General features: G+C 45.7%; 1 protein-coding gene across 2 annotated transcripts in view; it reads left to right on the forward strand.

The window, feature by feature from the left end:
* The first annotated feature begins 390 nt into the window (after nt 1-390).
* Nucleotides 391-23,276, forward strand: part of RNF220 (ring finger protein 220) — a 217,200-nt gene continuing 194,314 nt past the window's right edge. For both annotated transcript variants that reach the window (XM_060021219.1, XM_060021223.1), the window contains exon 1: nt 391-1,015. In XM_060021219.1, coding sequence (XP_059877202.1) covers nt 391-1,015 — 625 coding nt within the window. The remainder of the gene's footprint in view (nt 1,016-23,276) is intronic.

Genomic DNA, 23,276 nt, shown 5'->3' on the forward strand with positions numbered 1-23,276 from the left:
GTTTTATGATTTTTTCTCCTTTGCTGGGCTCAGGCGCATTTCACCCGGAACGTGTAGGGACCCAAGTCAGCTACGCGTACATCACAGTAAGTTGTCTATTGATTTTCCTGAATGAAAATGGTCTGATGCTGCTGCCCACTGGCTCCTAAAGCCTGTGGTGTCTCTTGCCCGAGCATCTGTAAGCCAGAAGGATGGTGTTTCGATCACTTGGGGTTTCCCTTTTCTTTCCTCCCCCTGACCTTCCTCCCCCCTCTTTCTTTCTCTTTGCTGTTTCCACAGGTCTTAGAAGGGGATGATTCCCCAGTAATATTCCCTGCCCTGATCCCAGGTGCCACTCCCTCCCAGGGAAGACTGCTTCTTGTGTGACGTCGGCCATAGAAAGAGACTCCGATGGACTTACACCGGGCAGCCTTCAAGATGGAGAACTCATCCTACCTCCCCAACCCGCTGGCATCCCCAGCACTGATGGTCCTGGCGTCCACGGCTGAGGCTAGCCGTGATGCTTCCATCCCTTGTCAGCAGCCACGACCCTTCGGTGTACCTGTCTCGGTAGACAAGGACGTGCATATTCCATTCACCAATGGCTCCTACACCTTTGCCTCTATGTACCATCGGCAAGGTGGGGTGCCGGGCACTTTTGCCAATCGTGATTTTCCCCCTTCTTTACTACACCTCCACCCTCAGTTCGCCCCCCCAAATCTAGATTGCACCCCAATCAGTATGCTGAATCATAGTGGAGTGGGGGCCTTCCGTCCCTTTGCTTCCACTGAGGACCGGGAGAGTTATCAGTCAGCCTTTACGCCGGCCAAGCGACTTAAAAACTGCCATGACACAGAGTCTCCCCACTTGCGCTTCTCAGATGCAGATGGCAAGGAATATGACTTTGGGACACAGCTGCCATCTAGCTCCCCCGGTTCACTTAAGGTTGACGACACTGGGAAGAAGATTTTTGCTGTCTCTGGCCTCATTTCGGATCGGGAAGCCTCATCTAGCCCAGAGGATCGGAATGACAGATGTAAGTACTCTGGTGCAGCCCTCCCCTAACCCCAGTAAGCCCTGCCTTACAATAGGATTCAACAGGTCGGTGGCATTTTTCATGCTCCTAGTAATGGGAAGGGCCGACTCCCTCCCATTCAATAGCTGTGGAGTGCTGACATCTACTTGTCTCTTGTCAATGAGCATTGATAGTTCTTGTAGGAAATGTTTTTCTGAAGGTAGCCAGAGGCACATTGGCCTGCGCTGCCCTTCCCTCCGGGGCATGATTGGCTTATTCTCTGGGGACTCTGGCGTGGAGGGGGTGCTGTATATGGACCGGAGTGAATGTCATTTCATTAGTAAGTGTAGGTTCCTAGGGAATTTGAGGGGGGCTCGAAGAAACCGTCCATCCCTCCTCTCTTTGCTATCCTCATTATGTTTCTCTGATCTCGGTATTATTTTTTTAGTTTTTCCATTGTGTCACATCCAGTAGACTCCACGTGATTGTATTTTTCACAACTCTCAGCCCTACTCCAAATCAGGCTATTTTTCAGAGAAGGACAAAGGTGTCGTCAATCACCATAAAGCATTTCGAACAGCTGTGTTTTCCTTGCAATCGCAAGGCTAGAAAGTCGACTTCTCTTGGGATTTAACAGGTTTTCTGGGTGCTTATCCTGGGGCTCCCTTTTAGGAGTAGACACAGCTGGCCTGTGTGGCCGTTCCATATTTGATGCTCACAACTATTATTAATTTCTGCTTAGGGAACAGCTCTGTCATGTTCTCCAAGTGTCTTGCTGGGCTCCAGCTACACTCGCTAATAGTTAGGGCTAAACCTTTACTCAGAACTTGTAGAGTAGGAGTGTTGAACCCTGCCATCTTCGCCTCTAATATAATCAGAAAATAATTGTGTTTTGAAGCTTTTGGACTATGGGTAGACCCCACAGAGCAGTTTTCTTCAAGCCTGGTGAGAATTTATGAACTGAGGGTGTTTTTCCACCCGATCCTTTGTTCTAAGATTTGCTTCATTTTATTTTCTTAAGAAAACTACATCTGAGGTTTGCTTTCCCCTCTTCTCTATTTTTTGTGCTCCCGTCCTCTCTATAACCAGCACCACGAATGTCATTTTTTTCTCTTCTCTTTATGATGCCGAGGAGAGTAATAGAGACATTGCAGCTCTCTCCCCTGTCGGCACTGCTTCCTCAGGCTGTCTCCTTGAATTAGGCACTGTGTTAACTTTCCTGCGCTAAAAGGCATCTGCCTAAACCCAGCGTACCTTTTCAATAAAAGTCATCATAAAATCAACCTGCCTTGTAAATCCATCGCTCTTTGGTTTTGAAATATGTTGCGAGTGTGTCTTTTATGTCAGCGTCTGTAAGCCCAAGACCTCTCCACTTAAGGGAGAAGGCTGCTATCTGACAGCACAACTGCCCATGTTCTCTCTCTCTTTTGCTTTAGCTCCTATTCCACCTTTTCCCTTTCTGTACAGCTGATGTGTGAGTGTGTGTGTGTGTGTGTGTGTGTGTGTGCTGACCCTGCTTTGGGAATATACTTGCTGAACACGGATTGGCGTTGTATCGGTCTGTTTTAGTTTAGTGTAGTTTAGTTTTCATTTGTCGAAGTGCGAGTGATAAAGGCGAGCTCTAACCTGACCTCTGGCCAAAACTGTCCTGGGTTCGGGTGTGACAGATTCTGCTCCTTTTTTCTCCAAACACAAGTTGAATATGAAATCCTCTTAAAACTAACATGCCACAGAGTAACACCTGGAGGTCAAGATTCCTTTCTTCTCTCCTAACAAATCCAGCTTGTCTCCATTTTTCCATTTTTTAGCCCAAACCTGTCTCAGACCCCCAGAGCAGGAGGAAGCTTGTTAGTCAGGTCAGCACTCATAGATGTGGATATCCATTCCCCTCTGAGTGTCAAAGCCATAACTCTTCCGTTTGCCTGGTTTGCATTGTGTAGGGGTGCCGTCCCCCATGGAGATGGATCCCTCACACAGGAATACGCCTGGGTGGTGAAAAATTAAATGAGTCTGTCTCCCAAAGTGAAATGGAATTCTGACCTTGAAATTAATGAGATTCTGATCAGAAGGGTGGGGAAACTTCTTTACTTCCAACTGTAGTGTTGTATAAATTGGAGCCCTTTCCCCTTCTATTTGTTTAAAATATCCTTTCTTTAATGAGTATTTTGTGTTCTCCTTTTTCTCTTACACAAACGTTAGACCTGTAGGCGTGTCTGTGAGTGTAGACTGTCCACTCACATTATTATCTAGAGTTGCATTTGTGACTGATCTTAAATGAGAAATAAAGGTACAAAGTGAATAGGAGACTGTTACCCTGTGATAACCCTGGATTTGTGCTTCTTTCTCCTTTCCTTGCCTTGGGTGGGGTAGCAGCCTTCACAGGGCTGTACTGGGGAGCATTTGTGCTTTTGATTTTGAGTATTTGGAAGGCTGGGGAAACATTTTTCTGTAAGGAAGTGTCGAAGAGGCACCATGACAAAGTCTGCTGCAGCTTTCTTGGCTCCTGTCATATGCCGACGTGTGTCGGAATATTTATGGTCTGTTTTATGTAAATACATATTTAAGGGCCGTTAGAAGGCCTGATTATTCCCACTAGATGCCTTTCAGGTCCTCCCTACAGAACCGTTTAGAAATAAGTAATATTTCTCAGATAATCGAGTGACAGTATACAGGACTGCTTCCAAGGGGAGAGCTTGAGGGGCAGATGGGGCAGTGAGGAGGTGGGGAGGCAAGAAGAGAGAGGAAAGTGTTCAAAAGAGCAAAGTAATAGGATACAGTGGCTTTTGCCCAGATTGCCAGAAATTAACCGTGTATATTTTATGTTTTGTAATTCTTAAAATTTAGAGTTAATCTTTGATATGGTTGACTGATTTTTTCAGTTCTCTTCATATAAATAAAATGTTTTTCATAAAATTAAAAAAAAAAGTTTTAATTAAATACAACAGTAAAACTCCTAAATAAGCGTGTAGCTTTAGGGGTTTGCTGGGGGGTGGGATGAGTGTGGGTGTGTGTGTCCCTTACTTAGAGTAGAAGTTTTATGACTGAGTTTTAAGTCAATGAAAAATACCAGTTTTACAGTGGAAACACTGGCAGTTTTTACTCTCGCAGCCTCCCCCTGCTCACACACCGCATCCATATGCAGATATGTCCACATCTGAGAGCACTTGAAAGAGGGGCCTGCAGACATGGTGTAATGCACACGTGTTCTTTCCTTAAATCTGGGTACTGATAGGCAGGATTTCTTTTGTGATTAAATATGCATATTTGTAGAAAGAAATGTAGCTATTTGGGTAAAGTATTGTCTCTCCTAGTAGATGATTTCAGTTTGCTTGCCTGTTCATCTACCTGGCATCACAGGTGATTCCTGAGGTAGGTGTTGGGCTCTATGGAAAAAAGAAGCCTTTACTCAACAGGACTGACTTATGTGCCCTGGAAAAAGGGAGAAGTATTTTGTGAGAAGCCATTCGTGGAGGATGCATGATTCCCCAGGAAGGGGACTGAGGTAACTCCTGTTTATTGTCATGCCCTGAACCCGTCTCCAAGTCTCCTTGTCCAGGGAAATGAGGTGAAAATTTATGGACCAATTATGAATAGTCCACGTGTGTCTTACATATGAAGTGTCTACAGATATGTTTCCCAGGGCTTTTAAAATAAACATTTCCTCATTAAGGAAACTTTACAACAAAAGGGAAAATAAGTATTCTCTGCTGCCTTGTGCTAGAATCTATACATTTATTACCCCCTTAGCACTCGGGCTCTTATCATGTGCATTTCCTGATTGTTCTCTGTAGACCACTCCTGTGCCCAATTTCTGTCTGGGTGATACAGCGATTGGAGTTGGCTAGGATGCATGCTCGCCCCGAGGGCTGAGAGGAATCAGAACTGCCCTCGGGAAGTGATGACGGGCCCTGCCTTCTGGCTCACCTCAGAGATGGGCACTGGACACTGACCCCAAGTGGCCCTCTTTCTTTGCCCTTCCCTGTGGTCAGGCAGATTCACAGGTAGGCAGGGAGCCCTGTGACTCACAGCAGTTCCCAGATGTTCTGCTTTGCTCTCATCTTTGATATATTCGAAGTCATTCAAATTTGAAAAGCCCTGAGTAGGAGAGATGGTATTTTGACTCTGAGATGTGTCTTTACAACGGCACGTATCCTTGAAGACCCTATGTCCTAGGAATCAAATCAGCTGAGCCCACATAGGCCCAGGGCAGCCTGGAATGTGCAGGGCTGGCCACATCATGGGGGTGGTGTTAGGGGGGCTACTTCCCAAGGGCTCTGGGACTACCCAGGACTACCTCTGGGTAGGGACCTTGATCTGGGCTTTTAGGAGAATTGCTCTTGCTGGGAAGAATGTTTGGGGCGGTTCTCAGGTCACCAGGCTCAACTTCTGGATTGTAGCTGGAGCAGATGACCACTCTGAAAGGGTGCAGAAATCACCAGAAAGATGGGTCAGATGGTGCCCTCTGTACTGATTGCCCAGACCTAGCCCGGTTGTCGGCTCAGCTGCTCCCGGGGTTCTCTCGGAGTCCCTTTTCCCTCCCCATCTGGGGTGGGTCGGGGAGGAGGGGGCGAGAACTCCTGTGATGTGTGTGGTTGTTTCTGGTTGTTCACTCCCAACACAGTCATGGAGACTCCTTTTCATGCTGCTGGGTTTAATTGTCTTGTTGGGATAAAGAAATGTTTGCACAGCTAAAGTGGGGCCGGGCTGGACGGGAGCAGTCCCTGATGGCTGCAGAGCCATCTGGCCTGGCTTGGCTTGGCTCGGCGCGCCGCTGGCCCGCCCGGCGGCTGGGCTCGCTCCCGCTCCCGCTCCCGCTCTTCCCCTGCCTTCGCTCCACGCCGCGCCGCTCTGGTCGGCGGCTGCCTCCTCGCACGGCCGGAATGCCTAATCACCATGGTGAGAAAACGGACACCGCAGCCGTCCTCCCTCCTTGCCTCGCGCCCTCCCTCCCATCAATTGTCATGCAGAAGTGATCCGGGCTGCCGTTTCCTCGCGGCCGCCAGCCAGCCCCTCGCCGCTCCCGGCAGAAGGGTGGCTAGTAATTGATCGTTTGGGGGAGGGGGCGCGGAGAGGCGCGAGGCCGGCGAGGGGGGAGGAAGGACCACAGCGTGGGCCCCGTTGGCTCACTCGAAAAGGACCCCCAGCCTCCTCCACGGAGATGGCGTTCAAGTGGTTTCAGAAATGTTGGTGACCTCGCCGTCGCTCGGCCGGACTCGGAGGCTGCGGGAGAACGCCGGGCGCTACCCCGGGGCCGGGCGAGCACCGCGCCGCCGCCGCCGCCGCCCGCGGCCGGGACCCGAGGGCTGCCTGGTCCCCCACCCCCGCCCCGCCCTCCACGCCCAGCGCCCCCAGGTCGCACTGAGAACCGAGCCCTGGGCCGGTTTCCTGTAGGTCGTCCGAGCCGCAGAGAGATGGGGTCGGGGTGAGGGGGTGGGAGGGGTTGTGGCCGAGGAGGGGGCGCGCCCACGCGGAGGTCGGGGCGATCGGAGGACCCGGCGGGAGGTGCAGATGGGCGGGTAGCGGAGTGAAGAGGCTAGGGGACACTGAGCGGGGAGGGGGCTTGGGGGGCGAGGCTGTGGGGAGGCGGGAGTGGGAGGAGGGAGCGCGGAGGGCGCCGGGGCGCGTCGAGCCGGGGGCATGGACGTGTGCACGCGCGCATCTGGATCTGGCGTCGCCACCGGCATCCGAGGACTTTGAGGTTTCTCACGTAGGTTCGAAATGTTTTCCCCGTCCGTCTTGCTTTTCAAGTACGGGGAATGTTTCCCAAGTCCCGGGGTTCGTGAATCGGCAGGATGGCTGGTATTCGGGCGAGGCGAGTCGCGGTCACCTCTGACCGTCTGAGGCTCGCAGCCAGCACAGCGGGGCTCGTTAATGTCCGGGCAATTTCTGGAACTCTTCCCACGGGAAGTTTTCCGGGGCTGCCTTCCGGTCAGTGGCCCCAGGTTGATTATTTGGTGGCCCTTTTTTGTTTGAAAACAAAAAACACACATTGTATCCAAATAACAAAAGTTGCTTTCCCTCCCCACCCCTTTTCCTCATTAGGCAGGGAAGAGGAAACTAAAAAATAGAATTATATTTTTATATTGGTTTTTCTTATTTTTAACCCTTATTAACTACACCCATCTGGTTAATAAATATTGGCACACTTTGAAATAGAGTCTTTGTAAATACTCGGGATTTGGAGTGACAATACACTTAATAGAGTTATATTTCTATGATGGATTTTCATATTTTTAACTCTTTTTAACCACATCCCTCTGGTCAGAAAATATCAGAACACATGCTGGAATGTACTCTTTATAAATACTTGAGATTCAGAGTGATGTTACATTTTATTGTAAAACCCACACGATTTTAACACCAAAATAACAATAATTTTTGCATTTAAATACTCTCTTCACACAGTTTGGTAACATTTCCCAGTGCCATTTTACCCCTCCTAAAGAGAGATGAGCTGCAGACCTAAGGATGACGTACTGCTACATAGCAGCTAAAATGCCTTAAAATTTTTTTTAAATGCCACTTAAGTTGTGGCATTTGTGGTTGAAAAGAGTGTGTTTTTATCCTTTGGAACCTCAAAGTGTGTGCTACAGAGTGGAAATTTCTAAATATCTCTTTGGGGCAAGGAGGAGAATTTTCTGCAAAAGAACTTTCACCTACTTAGTCACTCTGTTGTGCCTTTTCCAGGAAGAGATTCTGAGTTGGGGCTATGGGTTTAGGCCTGGAGAAATGAGAGGCTGTAGTATGAATCAGTGAACCTGGTAGATGCTAAGCAAACAGGAGTAATTCATGCCCTTCCAGCCTTACCCAATGGATCAGACTTTTCTATTATCTCAATCACATTTTAGTTTCAGTGTTAAAATTTTTTTTAGCACTAAATCAGTACCAATCACAGCAAAGTGTTCAATAAGTGTTAGTTGAGTATTGAATAAATTGATGGTAGTGATTATAATCTAATTTTTACTTTAAGTTTTCATCAATTTGCCACTCTTCAGCCTTGCACTGGATAGTATCCATAAAACTGTGCTATCGGAAAGGTGTAGTGGTTTGAGGAAAGAAAGGAATAATTTATATACCTTGAGTTTTGATGAGGAGGTAGGGAGGGAGTTTTTTAAGAGGTGTGCAATTACCTTTCTCAAATACAGATTTATTGTGTTATTTTGGTTAAAAAAACTTTCATAACTTAAAAAATAATTGAAAATCTGCTTTTCTCTCCTAACTCTCTAGAAACCTAAGATTGGAATCTATCCCCTACCCAAATGTTTTCCCACAGCATTACATCACCTATCATGGAGTCTACAAAAATAGATCTTCTTTGGGTGTGTATTTTAGGAAGAAAGTTTCTACCTAGACCCTGGTTGCAGCTGGAACCAGACAAGCGATGTGGGAGTTTTGTAGACACATACAAGCATCTGGCAATTCAGACATTTGACTGGCAGTTTTCTCTGTGGAATGTGTTCTGAGTGAAGATGACCTAGAGGAAACGAAAGTTGTGTTTCTGGGGGGAGACATGGTGCTGCATCCAGTACATTCTGTTCAGCAGACACGGAGCTTTAGGAAAGTCTAGAGCTGCATGGGTTGAAGAAGGAACCTCTTGGTACAGTCTCATGAGAAATCAAGCCCGGTAAGCCTTAGTGTGACTCACCAGATGAGGGTTGTCTTTTTCCACTGAAATTCATTTGCAGGCTGAGACTTATGGCTTTGCATCCATCTTAGAGCAGCAGACAGTCAGAAAGCTGTAGGGAGGGGGCAAGGGCCAGCCCTGGAGAGACCTTTGCTTTATTTTCAGGTATATCATTTCCATTTAGGTGCTAGCTGATCCTATATTGCTCTCACCTGACCTTGCTTTTCAGAGTTTGGTGCACACTGAGTCAGAATGGCCTAGCATAATAAATACCTGTTAGAGGGATAAATAATGTATTTGCCCCTTTGAGCCTCAACTTGAAGGTGTTTCACGTCAAAGGTGGGGAGGCAATATAACATAGTGGCTGTGAGTTCAGCCTCTGGAGTAAAATCATGGTCCTTTAGCTTACTTGCTCTGTGACCTTGGGCAAATTGCTTAACCTCTCTGGGCCTCAGTACTCTCATCTGTAAAGTAGGAATTACACAACCTAAAAGGGTTGTTGTGAAGGGCTGAATGAGATTAAGCACACTGATAATGCTTAGAACAGTTCCTCACACATACTAAGTGTGCAATACATAATGACTATTATTATTTTCAAGGACAATCTGGTGGTATAATCTTCCTTGTTAGAAGCACTGACGTAGACAAACACAGGGTCATTACTGACTAGCATGTATGTAGGATCCTTTCATGCACTCATGCCTTATGGCGATGTGGAAGAGGCAGGGAGAAAGGCTCAGAGCCCTTTTCTGTGATAGCAGCTGCTTCACCTCCCTGCATTATTATCCATCCACCAGGATTAGCCCTGGTGGCCCTCTGACCTCTCTCTTCCTTCATTTTGTTAAGAAGCAAGGTAATATTATAGTTAAAGAAACTGAGTCTCTGAGTCAGGAAGGGACTTGACTAGGATTAGATATCTAGGCAGCGGCCCAGGTTAGAGAATCTGAATCTCATCATATTTTCTTATTCTGGAATTTTGTATTATCAGATATTAGAAATAAATGGGCCATTAGAATTTGTGTGTGCTAGAAATTTGGGCCATATAAAATAGGATTTGCTTTAATGGTATTTGACTAGTATTAGAATTCAGAGTCCCAGAGTTTCTAGTATGTCTTCAGATTTTAAGTTATACAGGCACTTTTCCCCTCTTGCCTATGTGAGAGAAATCTGTGAACCTTCCCCCATCTGTGTGTGTCACAGTCCCACAGCATGATGGATTGTCTCTGCTTGGGGGAGGCTTAGGAAGGGGCTTGAAGAGGCCTTGTAGGTCAGGAGAGAAATACAGCAGCAGGACTGAGCCCGGGGGGGCAGGGGGCTGCTGGGGAGAGATTAGCAGGGGAAGGGGAGGGCAGGGTTGGGCGGGGATAGGCCTCTTCCATAGTGTCTGTGTGCATTCTCCTAGGAGTAAAAGAGGGCTGTCCATTACCCTGAGCGCACAAATAAACTCAGTGTTTTTCTCTTTGTAGAAAGAAAGCCCCAGGGGGCTTGGGAACACCAGAGAATGACTGTGCATCAGTAGGAGAGGTGGGGAGTAGGAGGATGGGAGTGGGAAACACTGACCCTCTGCCTGAGGACCTTGGATTTGAGTCTGTTATTTAAATATAGTTTCACATATATACATAGCAGAAATAGCCATTGGAGGCCAGTTGTCGGACACCTCAATCCCCATCCGTTCCTTCACGGCTCCATTTAAGAGAAGGGGTTCAAGTCACCCTGGGGGGCAAAATGTCTCTGTAGATCATAGAGCACCTACTCCTCTCTCCCAGTCCCCAGTCCTTTCCACACAGACACAGAAACGTATGGGACGTAGGAAGGGAAACAATGAACATTCTTAATTTTGAGTTTTTAAAGAAGGGTGGAAAGTCTGGGATTTAGGCCCAAATGCCACAGTCATAGGAAGGAACTCTAGGAAAGGAAAGAGTTGGGTCTGAGAGGTAGATAGGGAGGTAAAGGCAGCAGCGCATGCGAGGGTAAGTAATCAGCAGGACTGCAGTTAGGGCCTAGGCTTCAGCTTCCTTCCTGAGCAGTAAAATTAAAAAAAAAAAAAAATCCTTAGAACAACAAAAGTCTGGACGCATGGGCTTCCTTCCTGACAGGCCAACCTGGTGGGGCTTCATTCAGCCTGAGCAGCAGTCAAGGCTGATTTACGGGTAAGAGGTCCCAGACAGACATGTGCTCTTAACCCTTTCCTAACTGCCGAGGTGCCTCCTTGCAAATGCTGCCCTCCTCTTCCAGTTTCCCATCATGGCGTGGGTAGCTTTTTATTGTTGTTGTTTCTTTATTCAAAGAGAGTACCTGCTGCTGAAGGACCTAATATCTTCTTCATGAAAAAGCTGGGTCTCTGGAAGTTGAATGACTTGAAAGAGATCTTACCATCCAGTCTGTGATGGCTGGCATTGTGGCTTTGGCTGGTATAACTCTCAGGCTCTTGGTGACATTACATCGACTTTGGAGTGTCGTGTCCATCTCAGATCATGGGAACTGCCTCCTGGAATCTGTACTGGGGTGATCCTGTGAGCCCCCGATCTACATCTATAAAATACCGATACTGCAGAAGGAAGGGTGCTGCTTCATCTTGGGTGTTTTTTGGTGGCGTCGTGGGTAAAACAGCAGAGTACAGTAGGCATGGTTCAGTTTCCAACCTGATAGAAAGTGTGATACACTCATCAATTCATTTAATCATTCAACCAGTATTTCCTAAGTACTTGTGTCCTTCCAGACACTGTGCTGGGTGCTGGGGATACTATGATGAGCAAGACAGATTAGAGTTGCTGCCTTACTGGAGCTGAAAGCTTAACAAGCAGTTGCAGGATGTTGTGAAAAGTACTCTAATAGGGGAAATATAAAACACCATGGGGTTAGAAGCAGGAGTACCTATCTTGTCTGTGAGTCGGGGATAGCTTTATGGAGGGAGTGACCTTTAAGCTGATATCTGAAAATCAAGGAGTTACGTATTCAAAGAGGCTAGGTGTGGCAGTATGCTTTTCTGGACCAAGTATGGCATCTGAATGCGGAAAAAAGAACTCCGGAGCTTCCAAGGATTGCTCATGATGGTGAGTAAGAATAGAATTTCTCTCTACCAGGGCCTCAGACCTGACCTTGGGTCTCTATTATATTTCATCCTATAGCCAGGCATTCTTGAGAATGTTCATTTGGTGCTTATATGGTTCTGAGGCCCAGAATCATGTAGGGTCTTGCTTTTAAAGTAACTTTCTAAAGATCAGTCACTGTAAAATACTTTCTGATGACATATGATATCTTAAGACCCATGAGCACTCAGAACCATGCTTGGGATGGAGTAGACACTCAGGAAGTATTTGCTGAATGCAGGAGGACCATGACCCTCCCGATGTTTAGTGGGATAGATTAAGTGCCCTAAGCTTTATACTAAAGGTCATGCTCAGCTAGGTGCTTTGCCCTGCATGGAGACCTGATGGATCTCAGGATCTAGAGTACTTCCTGGCCATTAAACTAAGCCACATCGCACCCAGGATTCTTGGCAGGATTTCGTGGCAAAGTTTCCTATGGGAGGTGCATTGCACAGACTTGACTTGCACGAGGGAGGTTAGGGGTGTAGTGCGAAGACTACCAAAGAAGGAAAAAAAGAAGGCGAAGCCAACTGTTGTCCCAGCCTGGCTCATGTAGGCGTCCTAAAAACAGTTCCTTCCAGCCGGGGCCTCGGGACTCCGCTGTCTCTGCTGTGGTTTTCCTTCCCCCGGCCTCTTATCGCCATTGTCGTCGCTCTACATGCACAGCATTTCCTGAGCTCCTGTGTGTAGAGCCCTGGCTCTGCGCTGTTGGTGGGGGAGTCCAAGAGTTAGGAGATGATACTTCCTCTTCTTGAGGGCCTTATGGTTAAGGTGAGTAGTTAGGATGTACATGTGAAAAAGAAATGATAATGTAAGATAACAGAAAGATAGGGCTCTGGGATTTCAGGAGAGGGAGTAATCCCCAAGGCTGGTTTCTCAAAATGTGATCTGAGGACCACCAGCGTCCTGATCACTTGTGGTGGTGGTGGCGGAGGGGGTGGGTTGGGGATGGAGGAGAATGTTACTTATAATGCATATTCCCAGGGCCCACACCAGACCTCCTAATCAGAATCCCAGGGAATGTGGCCTGGAAATCTGCATATTGAGCAAGCAGGTGGCTCTCCTTAAAGTTTACGCTCCTTAAAGTTTATGACCCCCTCCTCCGGGGTGAGAGTCTCAGAGGGAAGCTCTGGCAGAGGAGTATGGCTTTGGAGGAAGGGGAGTCAGGACCAGACAGTGGAGAGGGAGAGGCTGGGATTCCACTGAGGAGCCCGGGGCTGGTAAGGGTGAAGGCTCAGGGCTTGCCCACGGCAGTACCTTCTCCAGTCTCCTGTCGTGGGTGGGGTCTGGCCAGCTGCCTCTCCTTCCCCGCGTCGCCTTCACTCCTCCTCGTGTTGTTCCCCTCTCCCTCCCTTGTTGCCGATCAGCTGACTGTATTGGGCAGACCTCCCTTTTCTTGGTGCAGCGTTGTAATTGGGCCAGCGCAGGGGTTCATGGTGCTTGGCCAGATGTGAGGGAGGCCGGTGAGCGCTTGGGCTCCTTGGGCTCCAGCCAGCTTGTCTTCTCACTGCTGTTACACTGCCGAGAAGGGGCTGGAGAGTATTTTTTGCCAGCCTCCTCTCTCCTCTTCCCCCTGAAGCTTCTGTTGCTGGAATGCTCATTTGGAAAGAAAGAAGGGTTGGAGGAATCTCACGGTGTCAGAATTGGTCACCAGCACCTGCAGGCTGGCTCTCTGCTTCAAGCTTTAACCCTTCTGGGGGCAGCTGCCAGTGGGCAGGAGGTTAAATGAGCCGCGAATAGGGGCCTGGTTCAAGGTTCGGGTGGCTGCAGACACCTGTACGCTAGTGGTTGCTCTTGTCAGCCTTGCTAATGGACTTGGGGTGGTGTTCTTTTCCCAGCGTACTTGCCCCTTCTTAAGCACTCATCACTTTGTATTGTAATTATTTGCTTAATTGTCCCACCTCCAAGGGCCCATGTCTGTCCCCTGTGTGACTCTGTGCAGTATTTCTCCTCGTGTAGCACCTGGCTCAATAAACATTTGTTGGGAGAGTAAGGGAACCGAGGATCACTGTTTCCTGGGCCAGGTTATGCTGAGTGTTGCCAGCTGGCTCTACCCACTTTAACCTAGTCTGAAGGACCACACAGGATCCACCAAGGGCCGGGCACCTCGTGGCACATTTACAAGTGGGAAGTGATGACAAGGAATAGAGGCGTTGGGTACAGCTCAGCGATGGGGCAGGAGCCTAGAGCGAGAAGCTCTGACTTGTTATTTGCTAGTTGTGTAACTTTGGGTAAGTTGCTTTGTTTCTCTGAGCCCCAGCTCCTCATGTATAAAACGGGAGGTGGCAGATAATCTTTGCCCTGCCTTATAGGGTTCTTGAATCAGAAAAGATAATACAGATGTGTTTTGGTTATCTAAAAGTAACCATATAAAGGACACACTATATATATATATATATATATATATATATATATATATATATCCCCTTCCAAGAACATCTGTCTAAAGAGTAAAATGGTCTTAGGAGACTAAAGCAGTTTATGAAGTACCTGAGTGTTCAACCTAGAGGGAGCCCTCTTACATGCTGTTTCATCCTTGAAGTTGGCTCCGTAAGAGAGGCTGCATTCCCTGACACTGGTGCAGCTGTTTATTTTCCTAGGCAGTTTGGGACAAAAGTTGTGTAGACTTTTTGTGAACGTAGGTTGGCAGGCCCCTCTCTATAACAGATCTGTAACATCTCAGCTGACATTTTATCTTGCCAGATTCCCACTGAAAGGAATGTACCCTCTGCCTTTCTTCTCAGCAAAGTTCAGAGCATCTTTATTTTTCGGTTTCCAGGGCCAGTGACTCTAATCCTACTTCGAGGAGGGAAATGTTTTGGCTCAGGGGCATAATGCTTCAGCCTAAGGAATGATAGGCAGAATCAAGGTGAAGAGGGCTTTCTGCCCTGGAGACCTTTCCTAGGCTGCGAGAATAGCCGTGCTCTACAGGCGAGTAGGACAAGATGAAGAGGCCCTTGTCAGATATGGAAGGATTTGGAAGGGCCTTCCCTTAGGGGAGAGCTTTAGAAGTCAGAGCTGGGCCAGGAGGATTGGAAAGAGCAAGCATTTGAAAAGGGCTTTACTTGTGCGGTAAACTTCACTGTGTGATTATTTAATAGACCATTAACAAGCAGATTCATTAACAAGATCTTAATTAACAAGTTCCAGGGTTATTCCTCCAACTTCCCAAGGGAACTGTTCTCCTCCTATTTAGTCCCAGAGACTTCCTATCTTCCTTAAACTAACCACACCAGATGCATTTAAATTCAGTCTTTTTATTGCGAGTGAAATGACTGTGGGCAAAGACAGGCACAGAGGCCGCTCCTAATCAGAACAGTAACACCTTTGGAGCGCTTCCTAGGTGTCAGGCCCAATTCTTGGTGCTTTACAGGCAATCATTTACTTAATCCTCATAACATTCCTGTGAGATAGGTATTGCCATTTCCATTTTACAGATGAGGAAACTGAGGCCCAGAGCGTTTTAGCAACACACTGCACTCATGGTCACAACAGCAGGAAATAGCAGAGATGAGATTCAAATCCAGGCAGTCTGGCTCCAGAGTCAATGGGAAGGAGGAAAACCCCAGGAGAGGGAGGCCTGTGGGTCAGATTCATGAGGAAATAAGAATAAGAATAATCCTTGTATCTGCTCATCTGTGCTGGACACAGTTCTCAGTACCACACATATGTATGTCAGGCTGCGTCCTTATGCGAAGTCTTCTGCAGTGAGCAGCTGTTAGGCACAATCTGTTGGCCGCTCACAAGCCTTTGTCACCCTGTCGCCACTGTGAGTTCTATGAGGTGCGGACTGTGTCTTATTCATCTCTGTTCTCAGTACCTAGAGTGCTGCCTGGAACGTACTAGTTGTGATCTAAAACAAAACAAAACAAAACGAAATGAAATGAAACAAAAAACAGTTTGTCAAATGTACCCCTTGATGGAAGGGGGAAGATGCTTTAGCGTCTGCTAAGTCCTAGTGCTTCTCACGGTGCAGTGCCTGCCTTTGGCATACTTTGCACTTTACAGATACCACCATTCAGAAGACCTAACTCTGAGACAGGACAGCTTCATCTCATCTTTCTGTGCCTCAGTTTCCTCAGGATAAAGTGGAATTAGCACTAGTACCAATCCCCTAAGGTTGTTACAAGGATTAAATGTGTTCATATAAAATGCAAATGAAGTCCTAAGAACAGGCCCTGGCACAAAGTAAGCCTTTAATACCAGTTAGCTAGAATCACTATTACAGGGGCTTGGGCACAGATCTGAAGTCTCTTGAACCAGGCTCTTCCCCTGACCCCCAACCTCTACTCTTGATAACATTACAGGGACAGTGAACTCTGGTGAGCCTTGATCTCTTATGGGTTTGTACAGTTTGTGACAGGTCTTTCTATAGGCAAAAGAATTCCCGATTGATATTAAGGAGCTGGTACCCACAATGTTGTCCTTCCTTCTTGGCTCCAGTTAAATGGGGCTGGGGCAAGAAGGACTAGAACTCACCTGGTGACCCCCCTTTTTAACTGCCCTCAAAGGCATAGGATGGAAATAACTAGAACTCTTACCCTGGAAAGGACAGTGCACCATCAGGACTTTCTTTTGGAATAAAGGGCTTGGCTAGACTTCTTGTTGGCCTCTGCCCTGCCAGCCACTCAAATAGCAAAGTCTGTGGGCCAGCTATATTCGGGAGAGGATAAGGGAGTGGCAGAATGCCTAGAATCGTTGGGAAATTTGAGCTAGGAAGGAGCTATTGCAGGTTGCTTTATTTTTCTTATTATTTAATTACTTACCTGAAGCTTAAGACTGTGTTTTCCCCTTTATCCTAAGGGGAAAAACAATCCTTTATCACTATCTAGATTCTCATCCCATTCGTACATTCTACAAAAACCCTTCTCAATCTCAACTTGAAGACTTCCTAGAACACCTGTTCTCACGGCTGGCCACTTTTTTTTTTTTTTGCGGTACGCGGGCCTCTCACTGTTGTGGCCTCTCGCGTTGCGGAACACAGGCTCCGGACGCGCAGGCTCAGCGGCCATGGCTCACGGGCCCAGCCACTCCGCGGCACGTGGGATCTTCCCGGACCGGGGCACGAACCCGTGTCCCCTGCATCGGCAGGCGGACTCTCAACCACTGCGCCACCAGCGAAGCCGAAGGCTGGCCACTTTTGCTGCCACTCCAGTATCCACCCCCTGCCCCATCATCGGTAGTTAACGATCGACTGATGCTCATAAACCGCCAAACTGGCCTCCCTCTTCCCAACTTAGCATCCTTGTGTTCTTTCTAAGTAGCATGGCCACAATATCACTTTCTTTAGCAGCGTTCTAACTTCTAAGAAGCTTAATAGGCAAGGAGATTGTGGGCTCTTTGACTTTCTCTGAGCCTCAGCCCTAAGTGGTTTATTCTATTAAGCTGATTCTTGATGGTGCATAGAGCTTCGCTGGATAAGAAGTTGGGGGCAGTGGGGGTGGAGTGCAGTTAGAGGCATAGGATGCTCTCAGTCCCCCTTCCACTATGCCCCTCCCTCCAAGCCATTCCTGCCCTGTGATTCTGTTTTCAGAGCTCAGGAATGAAGGGAGTGGTAATGGAGCTAAAGTAAAGAACATTTCTTAGAGGACTTAAGAAGTTGGCTTTTTTTCCTGAGCTGTGCTTTGCACTCTCCCCACTATCCTTCCTGCCCATTTATTCCTGCTCTTCAATCAACCACTTTGGGATTTTTTTCCTTTCTTTCCTTCCACCTTAACTTTTGCCTCCACTCCCATTATAGCCACACACACACACAAAGAGTAATGAATACAAATTAAGAACTATTGATTCAAAGGCAGGAAATCCAGGTGTGGAATGTAGGAAAAAATAACAGATTCAGTTCTAACAAGGAAACAATGCAGAATTCTTCTTGATGTTTTTCCTCAGAGTTATGCCAAGATGAATTTCTTCCTTCTGATATTTGGACCCAGATTAAAGATTTTCGGGTTTCCCTATTAACATTCTTTCTTGCTTCAGGAGGGCCAGCAGGTTGGAGAGCAGAAGAGTGTCTGTTTTTTACTGAATCACAGTCAGCTGCAGAGAAACTTTAAGGGAACTTTGTGAGCAGGAAAAATGGGGCTGTTGGAGAACTGAGGGAAGGGAATCCCCAGTGTAAGAGTAGAAAAAGTACAGGACAGACTTCACAGAGGAGGCAGGAAGAAAACCAAAAATGATCAGAAAGCTAAAAAGAAGGAAAGAAAACTTGAAGATGGAGGCAGGAAGACGATGGAAATTTTGAAGCATTTCAAGGAATTACACATATTTTGTTTGATAACACAGCCATTGTTGGTGAAGGTATGGGGAGACAGGGTCCTGTACACATCATTGGTGGGAGTGTGAAGTGCTACAGTCTCTTTGGAGGGCAGGTTAGTACTATTTGCCTGTGAAAGTTTTAAATGCAAATATCCTTTGATGAGATTCAACAATAAGAAATGATCCTACATATATTTGGTCGAGTACCTAAAGATGTATGTACTTTATAGTATTGTTTGTAATTTGAAAAAAAAAGAAGCAACCTAAATGTAGATTGACAGGGAATTGATAAAATAAATTATGATACCTCTGTATAATAGAATATTAGGTAGTGGTTTTTAAAAATGAGTTAGAGCCATATGTGCTTATATGTAACACAAGGTACAGAGAAGTATATGACCCCTTTGTATAGAGAAGAAGATATGTATATATCTTTATTTGATATTTGCATGCAGAACTTTTGAAAGGGTGCAAAAGTAATTGTTGACAATAGCTTCCTTTGGGGAGTATGACTGAGATGGAAAGTAGGAGTAGTACTTTGTATTTTATGCTCTTCTGTGGTATTTGAATAGTTAACGTGTACATGTACTATTTTTATAATTTAAAAATCTGGTTTATAATTTAAAACAGATAATGTGGAAGTACTGGAGTAGAAAAAGGACGCTAGGTAAAAACTACAGAAATCCAAATAAAAAGTATGGACTTTGGTTAATAATAGTGTATCAATATTGGCTTGTTAGTTATGACAAAGTACCATACTAAAATAAGATGTTAATAATAGGGGAAACTGAGTGTGAGGAATATAGGAACTTTCTGTACTGTCTTTGCAACTTTTCTGTAAATCTAAAAACTATTCTAAAAGATTTATTTTAAAAAAGACAATTTGGAAGACTATTTTATGGGCAAGGTCCATAGCCTAGCATCTAAAGACTGAATATAAGAGAGATGAATTGATAAAATTGAATGATTCGTCTGGTTCTAGAACTAATTACTACTTGGTTCCATTTCTTTGAAACGGCCAAGTGGGATGAGATGTACAGTCACAATTGCTGGACAAGTGTCTGATTTCTTGTTGTTGTTTATTAAATTTATTTTCTTTTCTGAATCAGTTTGTAAAAAAGTTTAACTGATGGTTGTTTCAGTTTCAACGTCCAAAAAGTACAGACTGGTCCAGGAGCTGTATGGTGAAGGAGTTTCAAAAATGAAGGGACTTAAAGGTGGTCAGATGCCTGCTGCTTTCTGCAGATGAGTAGGGTGGGGTGGACAGAGAACGGATGTGAAGGGTATGTGGACTCCCACTTACCTGCTCTGTTTATGGCCATTTCTATGAGATTTGCCGCTCACGTCGGCACTGCAGCCAAGTAGAAGCAGTCCAGAAGACTCCATCCCTCGCCATCCTCTAAGTGGGGTCCCTTTCCTCCATGTACCATGAGGGCTAGTGGTGGCCATTGGCAGTTCTTTGCAGCATTAGGGTCTAGAAAACACAGACCTGCCATTGGCTCAATATATGTCCACATCTGTCTTTCTGCCGCTGACGGTAAGAAATGGTTAAGACCACGTATAAGAAATGTTCCCTCTGAATTAGTTTACACGCCAGCCAGAGGAAGGAGGACTTGGTTTTACCTTTCCATGTAGTGGAGGGAGATCTCTAGGCCCTGCGCCCAGTTGGCCTTGGCACCCAGTTCAGAGGAGGGATCCTCTGTAGTACTGGATACAACTGATGACTTCATCCTTCTTGGAATTCCCCTCCCTTGGCTTCTGGGACATGATACTCCCTTGGTTCTTTTTCTACTTCTTCAGTCGTGTTTTTGTTCCCATAATACCTGGTGTTTCCCCTTATTGCAGTACTTATTTTTTTTTTATCATGATAGAGAGTGAAGTGTGCAGGTGAGGGGAGTAGGGTGCTATGTTACTCTGTAGAGGAATTTTAAAACAAAAATCAGCTAAAAGTTTGCTTGCTTTTAAATACCATGACACGCTGACAGTTTTAAACAATGTTGATTATAAAATATTTCTCCCTGAAAATATCTTTTGTTGGTCTAAGTTCTGAAAAATTGCTGTGGTTATTGAGTTTTAATAATACATATGTAAGTTTCAAATTTGCATCTTTTTTATTATTTATTCTTTAATAAACATTGCATTCTGTAAGGAAGAATTGGGAGAACTTCCAGTTACACTGTGGGCCACTACATCGGCAGACTCGCTTCAAGTGTAAGTGCCTGACAGCTCAGAAGCATCTGAGCTCACTTAGGACACAGTTTCTGTCCGTATTCGTATGCAGGAATATACAGTATCCAAGTCATGTGATACTGCATATTCCTGCATAAGAACAGTAGATTCAAAGTGAACAATGAGAGCACATTAATTATAAAGGGGAGGAAGCATAAATTGAGTTATTTCAATTCTGCCATCCTTTGTGACCACTTGGAGTTCTTATTTATGTTTAAATTTTGGAACAGTGAAACAAGCTGTGAACTGAGGGGTGGGACATTTTTGTTTGGTCTGTGCAAATTTTAGTTCGCCTAGTAAATAGTTTACTAAACTAGAATATCTCTAAAAATAAAACATTCCTTTAATATTGTTAATATGTTAAAACTAAAGAATTCATCAAGAAAATAGCTTTATGACTGATTATATCATAAAAAATGTAAAAAATGATATGCTGTGTCAGATATGCCTGGAATACCTCTGGAGGTGATGTCTGAATTGAAATATGATTGATGAGCAGGTGACAACCACATAAGCGTTTGGAAGAAGGGTGTGTTGGCACATTTAAAGAACAGAGAGAAGGTCTGAGGGCTTGGATGGGGTGAACTTGGGGGGATGCAGCAAGAGATGAAACGGAGAGGGGCTAGACCTCCGCAAATCTTTAGGGTCACAGAGAGTCTGGATTTTATTCTAGATGCAACAGGAGGCCGCAGAGTGTTTAAACGGGGAGATGTACTGTGTTGTCATTTATCATTTCAAAAGATTACTCGGGCTGCTATGTGAATAACCGACTGAAGGAGGGTAAGTGTCCGTCAAAGAGGACCACTGTAAAAAGGCCATCGCAGTGTCACAGTGAGAGGGGGGAAGAAAGCATGTCTGTCTTACACTTCTTGAAATATCCACAATGCCTTTCCCATAGCAGGTACTTAATAAATACTAAATAAATAAATTTATAAAGCACTAAGTGTCTTAAAATAAAACAAAACAAAACCAAAACTGCAACAGAACAGATGCTGAGTAACATGATGTTAAGCCAAGAACCACTGACTTTGATGCTCAACAGATTGGATTTTAGTCACAGCTCAAGCACTTATTAGCCGAGCTGCTTTGGGGCAGGTCATTTAAACTTTTTTGAGCCTCAGTTTTCGTGTCTGCAAAATGGGAGTGAGCTGACTCACCTTTTTGTTTTATTGAACAAATTAAATAAGATAATGTATTTATAGCATGGTGCCTGATCTGCGGCAGCCACTCAATAAATAGTAACTATTATGGTTAGCAGGACATGAGACAGCGGTCACTGGAGCTTTGATGTGGTTCCAGCCATGGGGACAGGGCCTCTGAGACTCCTTAGGGTGTGAGGAACACTTTGGATCTTTTCACAGTTGAGATTCTGTCTCGTGAATCTAAACTTTCACTGGCTCTTGAGTAACTGGATTTTCAAGTCTAATGAGGAAAAATAAGAAAAGAACTCTGGAAAGAGAAAGTTAGGGTTAGATTATTCTCTCGGCTCAGTTCTTCCCTTTGATTTTAGGAGGAGTCATATCTCCTGTCCCTGCATTTCCGAGTGGAACAGTGAAGTCCTAAGGTATGTGCTTCCTTCCACGCAAAGTAGCTGCTACCCAAAGCAAGTTTGCAGTTTTCTCTGCAAGTCTTGTACCTAGTTAAATGCCTCACTTAAGGATGCAGTCATAGCTGTTGGCTCTGTAAATCATTTCACCCTCACCTAGAGCATTCCAGGTCTCTGGGACTGCAGCAATGACCATTCAGAATCTTTGAGGACAGGGTGGAGCTGGAGACAGCATTTATCCTCAGAGAGGAGAGAGCCACCTCTTTGGGGGTGATATATTTTTTCTTTCTCTTAAGGTTTTCTTGCCAAGATGTGTGTGTGTGTGTGTGAGAGAGAGAGAGAGAGAGAGAGAGAGAGAGAGAGAGAGAGAGAGGGAAAAGGCCCAACAGTGTAGAGAAACTGTTAGCACAAAGGCCAGGGGTGGGACTTGCCGGGGAAGACAAGGAAGTGATTTTGCCCAGTTTAAATCCCACTTGAACCGTGTGGTTTCTGAGTCCTGAACCTTTTGAGGTTCAAGTTGAGTGCACTCTCGACAAAACGTGATTTTCTGGTTCACATCAAAAAGGCTTTAAAAGACTTCGAAGTCTTTTCCTTGGGACATCAAACAGCCCTCCACAAAGCAGGGTGCTGATGAGATGCGTGCAAATGAACAGATTCAACTCTCCTGTGAGGATTAGATTCTCCTTAAGAAGCATGTGAAGTTGGAAACACGGGAGACGGGGCTACACCAAATATACTCCCACGCGGACCCGGCGCCCTCCCGCCTGTTTACCCTCAGTACCTCCTGGGCCTGGAAGCTGACCTTATTTGTTATAAGGTTCACATCGGAGTACCCAGGGAATTAGAAGCTGAAAACAAACTCTTCTGTATTCTCTACCTTGCCTAAGGCAACACTTATGTCCCCCAATAAAAGGTGTAAATTAACTTAGAAAAGATAGGTCATTCCTTTGAAAAATTGTCAGTTGTCTAGGTGGCTTAGAGCAGAATTTTGCTTATTGAACCAGCCTCAATCTTTAGAGAAATAAGGACTTAAATATCTGCTCTCTTGTAAGTGGACTAGCCGACTTTGAGTTTGGGGTAGGAAACCAACCAACGCAGTAGACTCTGTTTTCAGAGCCAGCAGCGGATGCTAACTGCATAGACACGGCTCTGGGTAGGTCTACGGCCTGTATACAGTCCCTATGCTGAGCAGCTAAAATATTAATGATTAGCTTTAAGGTGAAGCAACTCTCCTGAAGAAACCATAATTAGCAATTAAAGTATATCTAAAAAACGGTTCCAACCAGCAGCTTCTAAATAAATAATTGTCACTGCTGATTGAACCTGTTTTCTTTCCCTGTGTTTCTTATCTTGTTCCTCCCTTGCATAACTTACAACCCTGTAAATGCTCAGTAGCTTTTAATATGATTCTGTCAATACGTTTACCATGGTGACTTGGGCCGTATTTGGCGAGCATTTGAAGAAATCAGTCACTGGCTGGAGGGAGGAAAGACAAGCTGTCGATATCCAGGGAGAAATGCTAATAACCCTGGTGACAAATCA

The sequence above is a fragment of the Delphinus delphis genome, chromosome 1 (genome assembly GCF_949987515.2).
Source record: "Delphinus delphis chromosome 1, mDelDel1.2, whole genome shotgun sequence".
Lineage (NCBI taxonomy): Eukaryota > Metazoa > Chordata > Mammalia > Artiodactyla > Delphinidae > Delphinus > Delphinus delphis.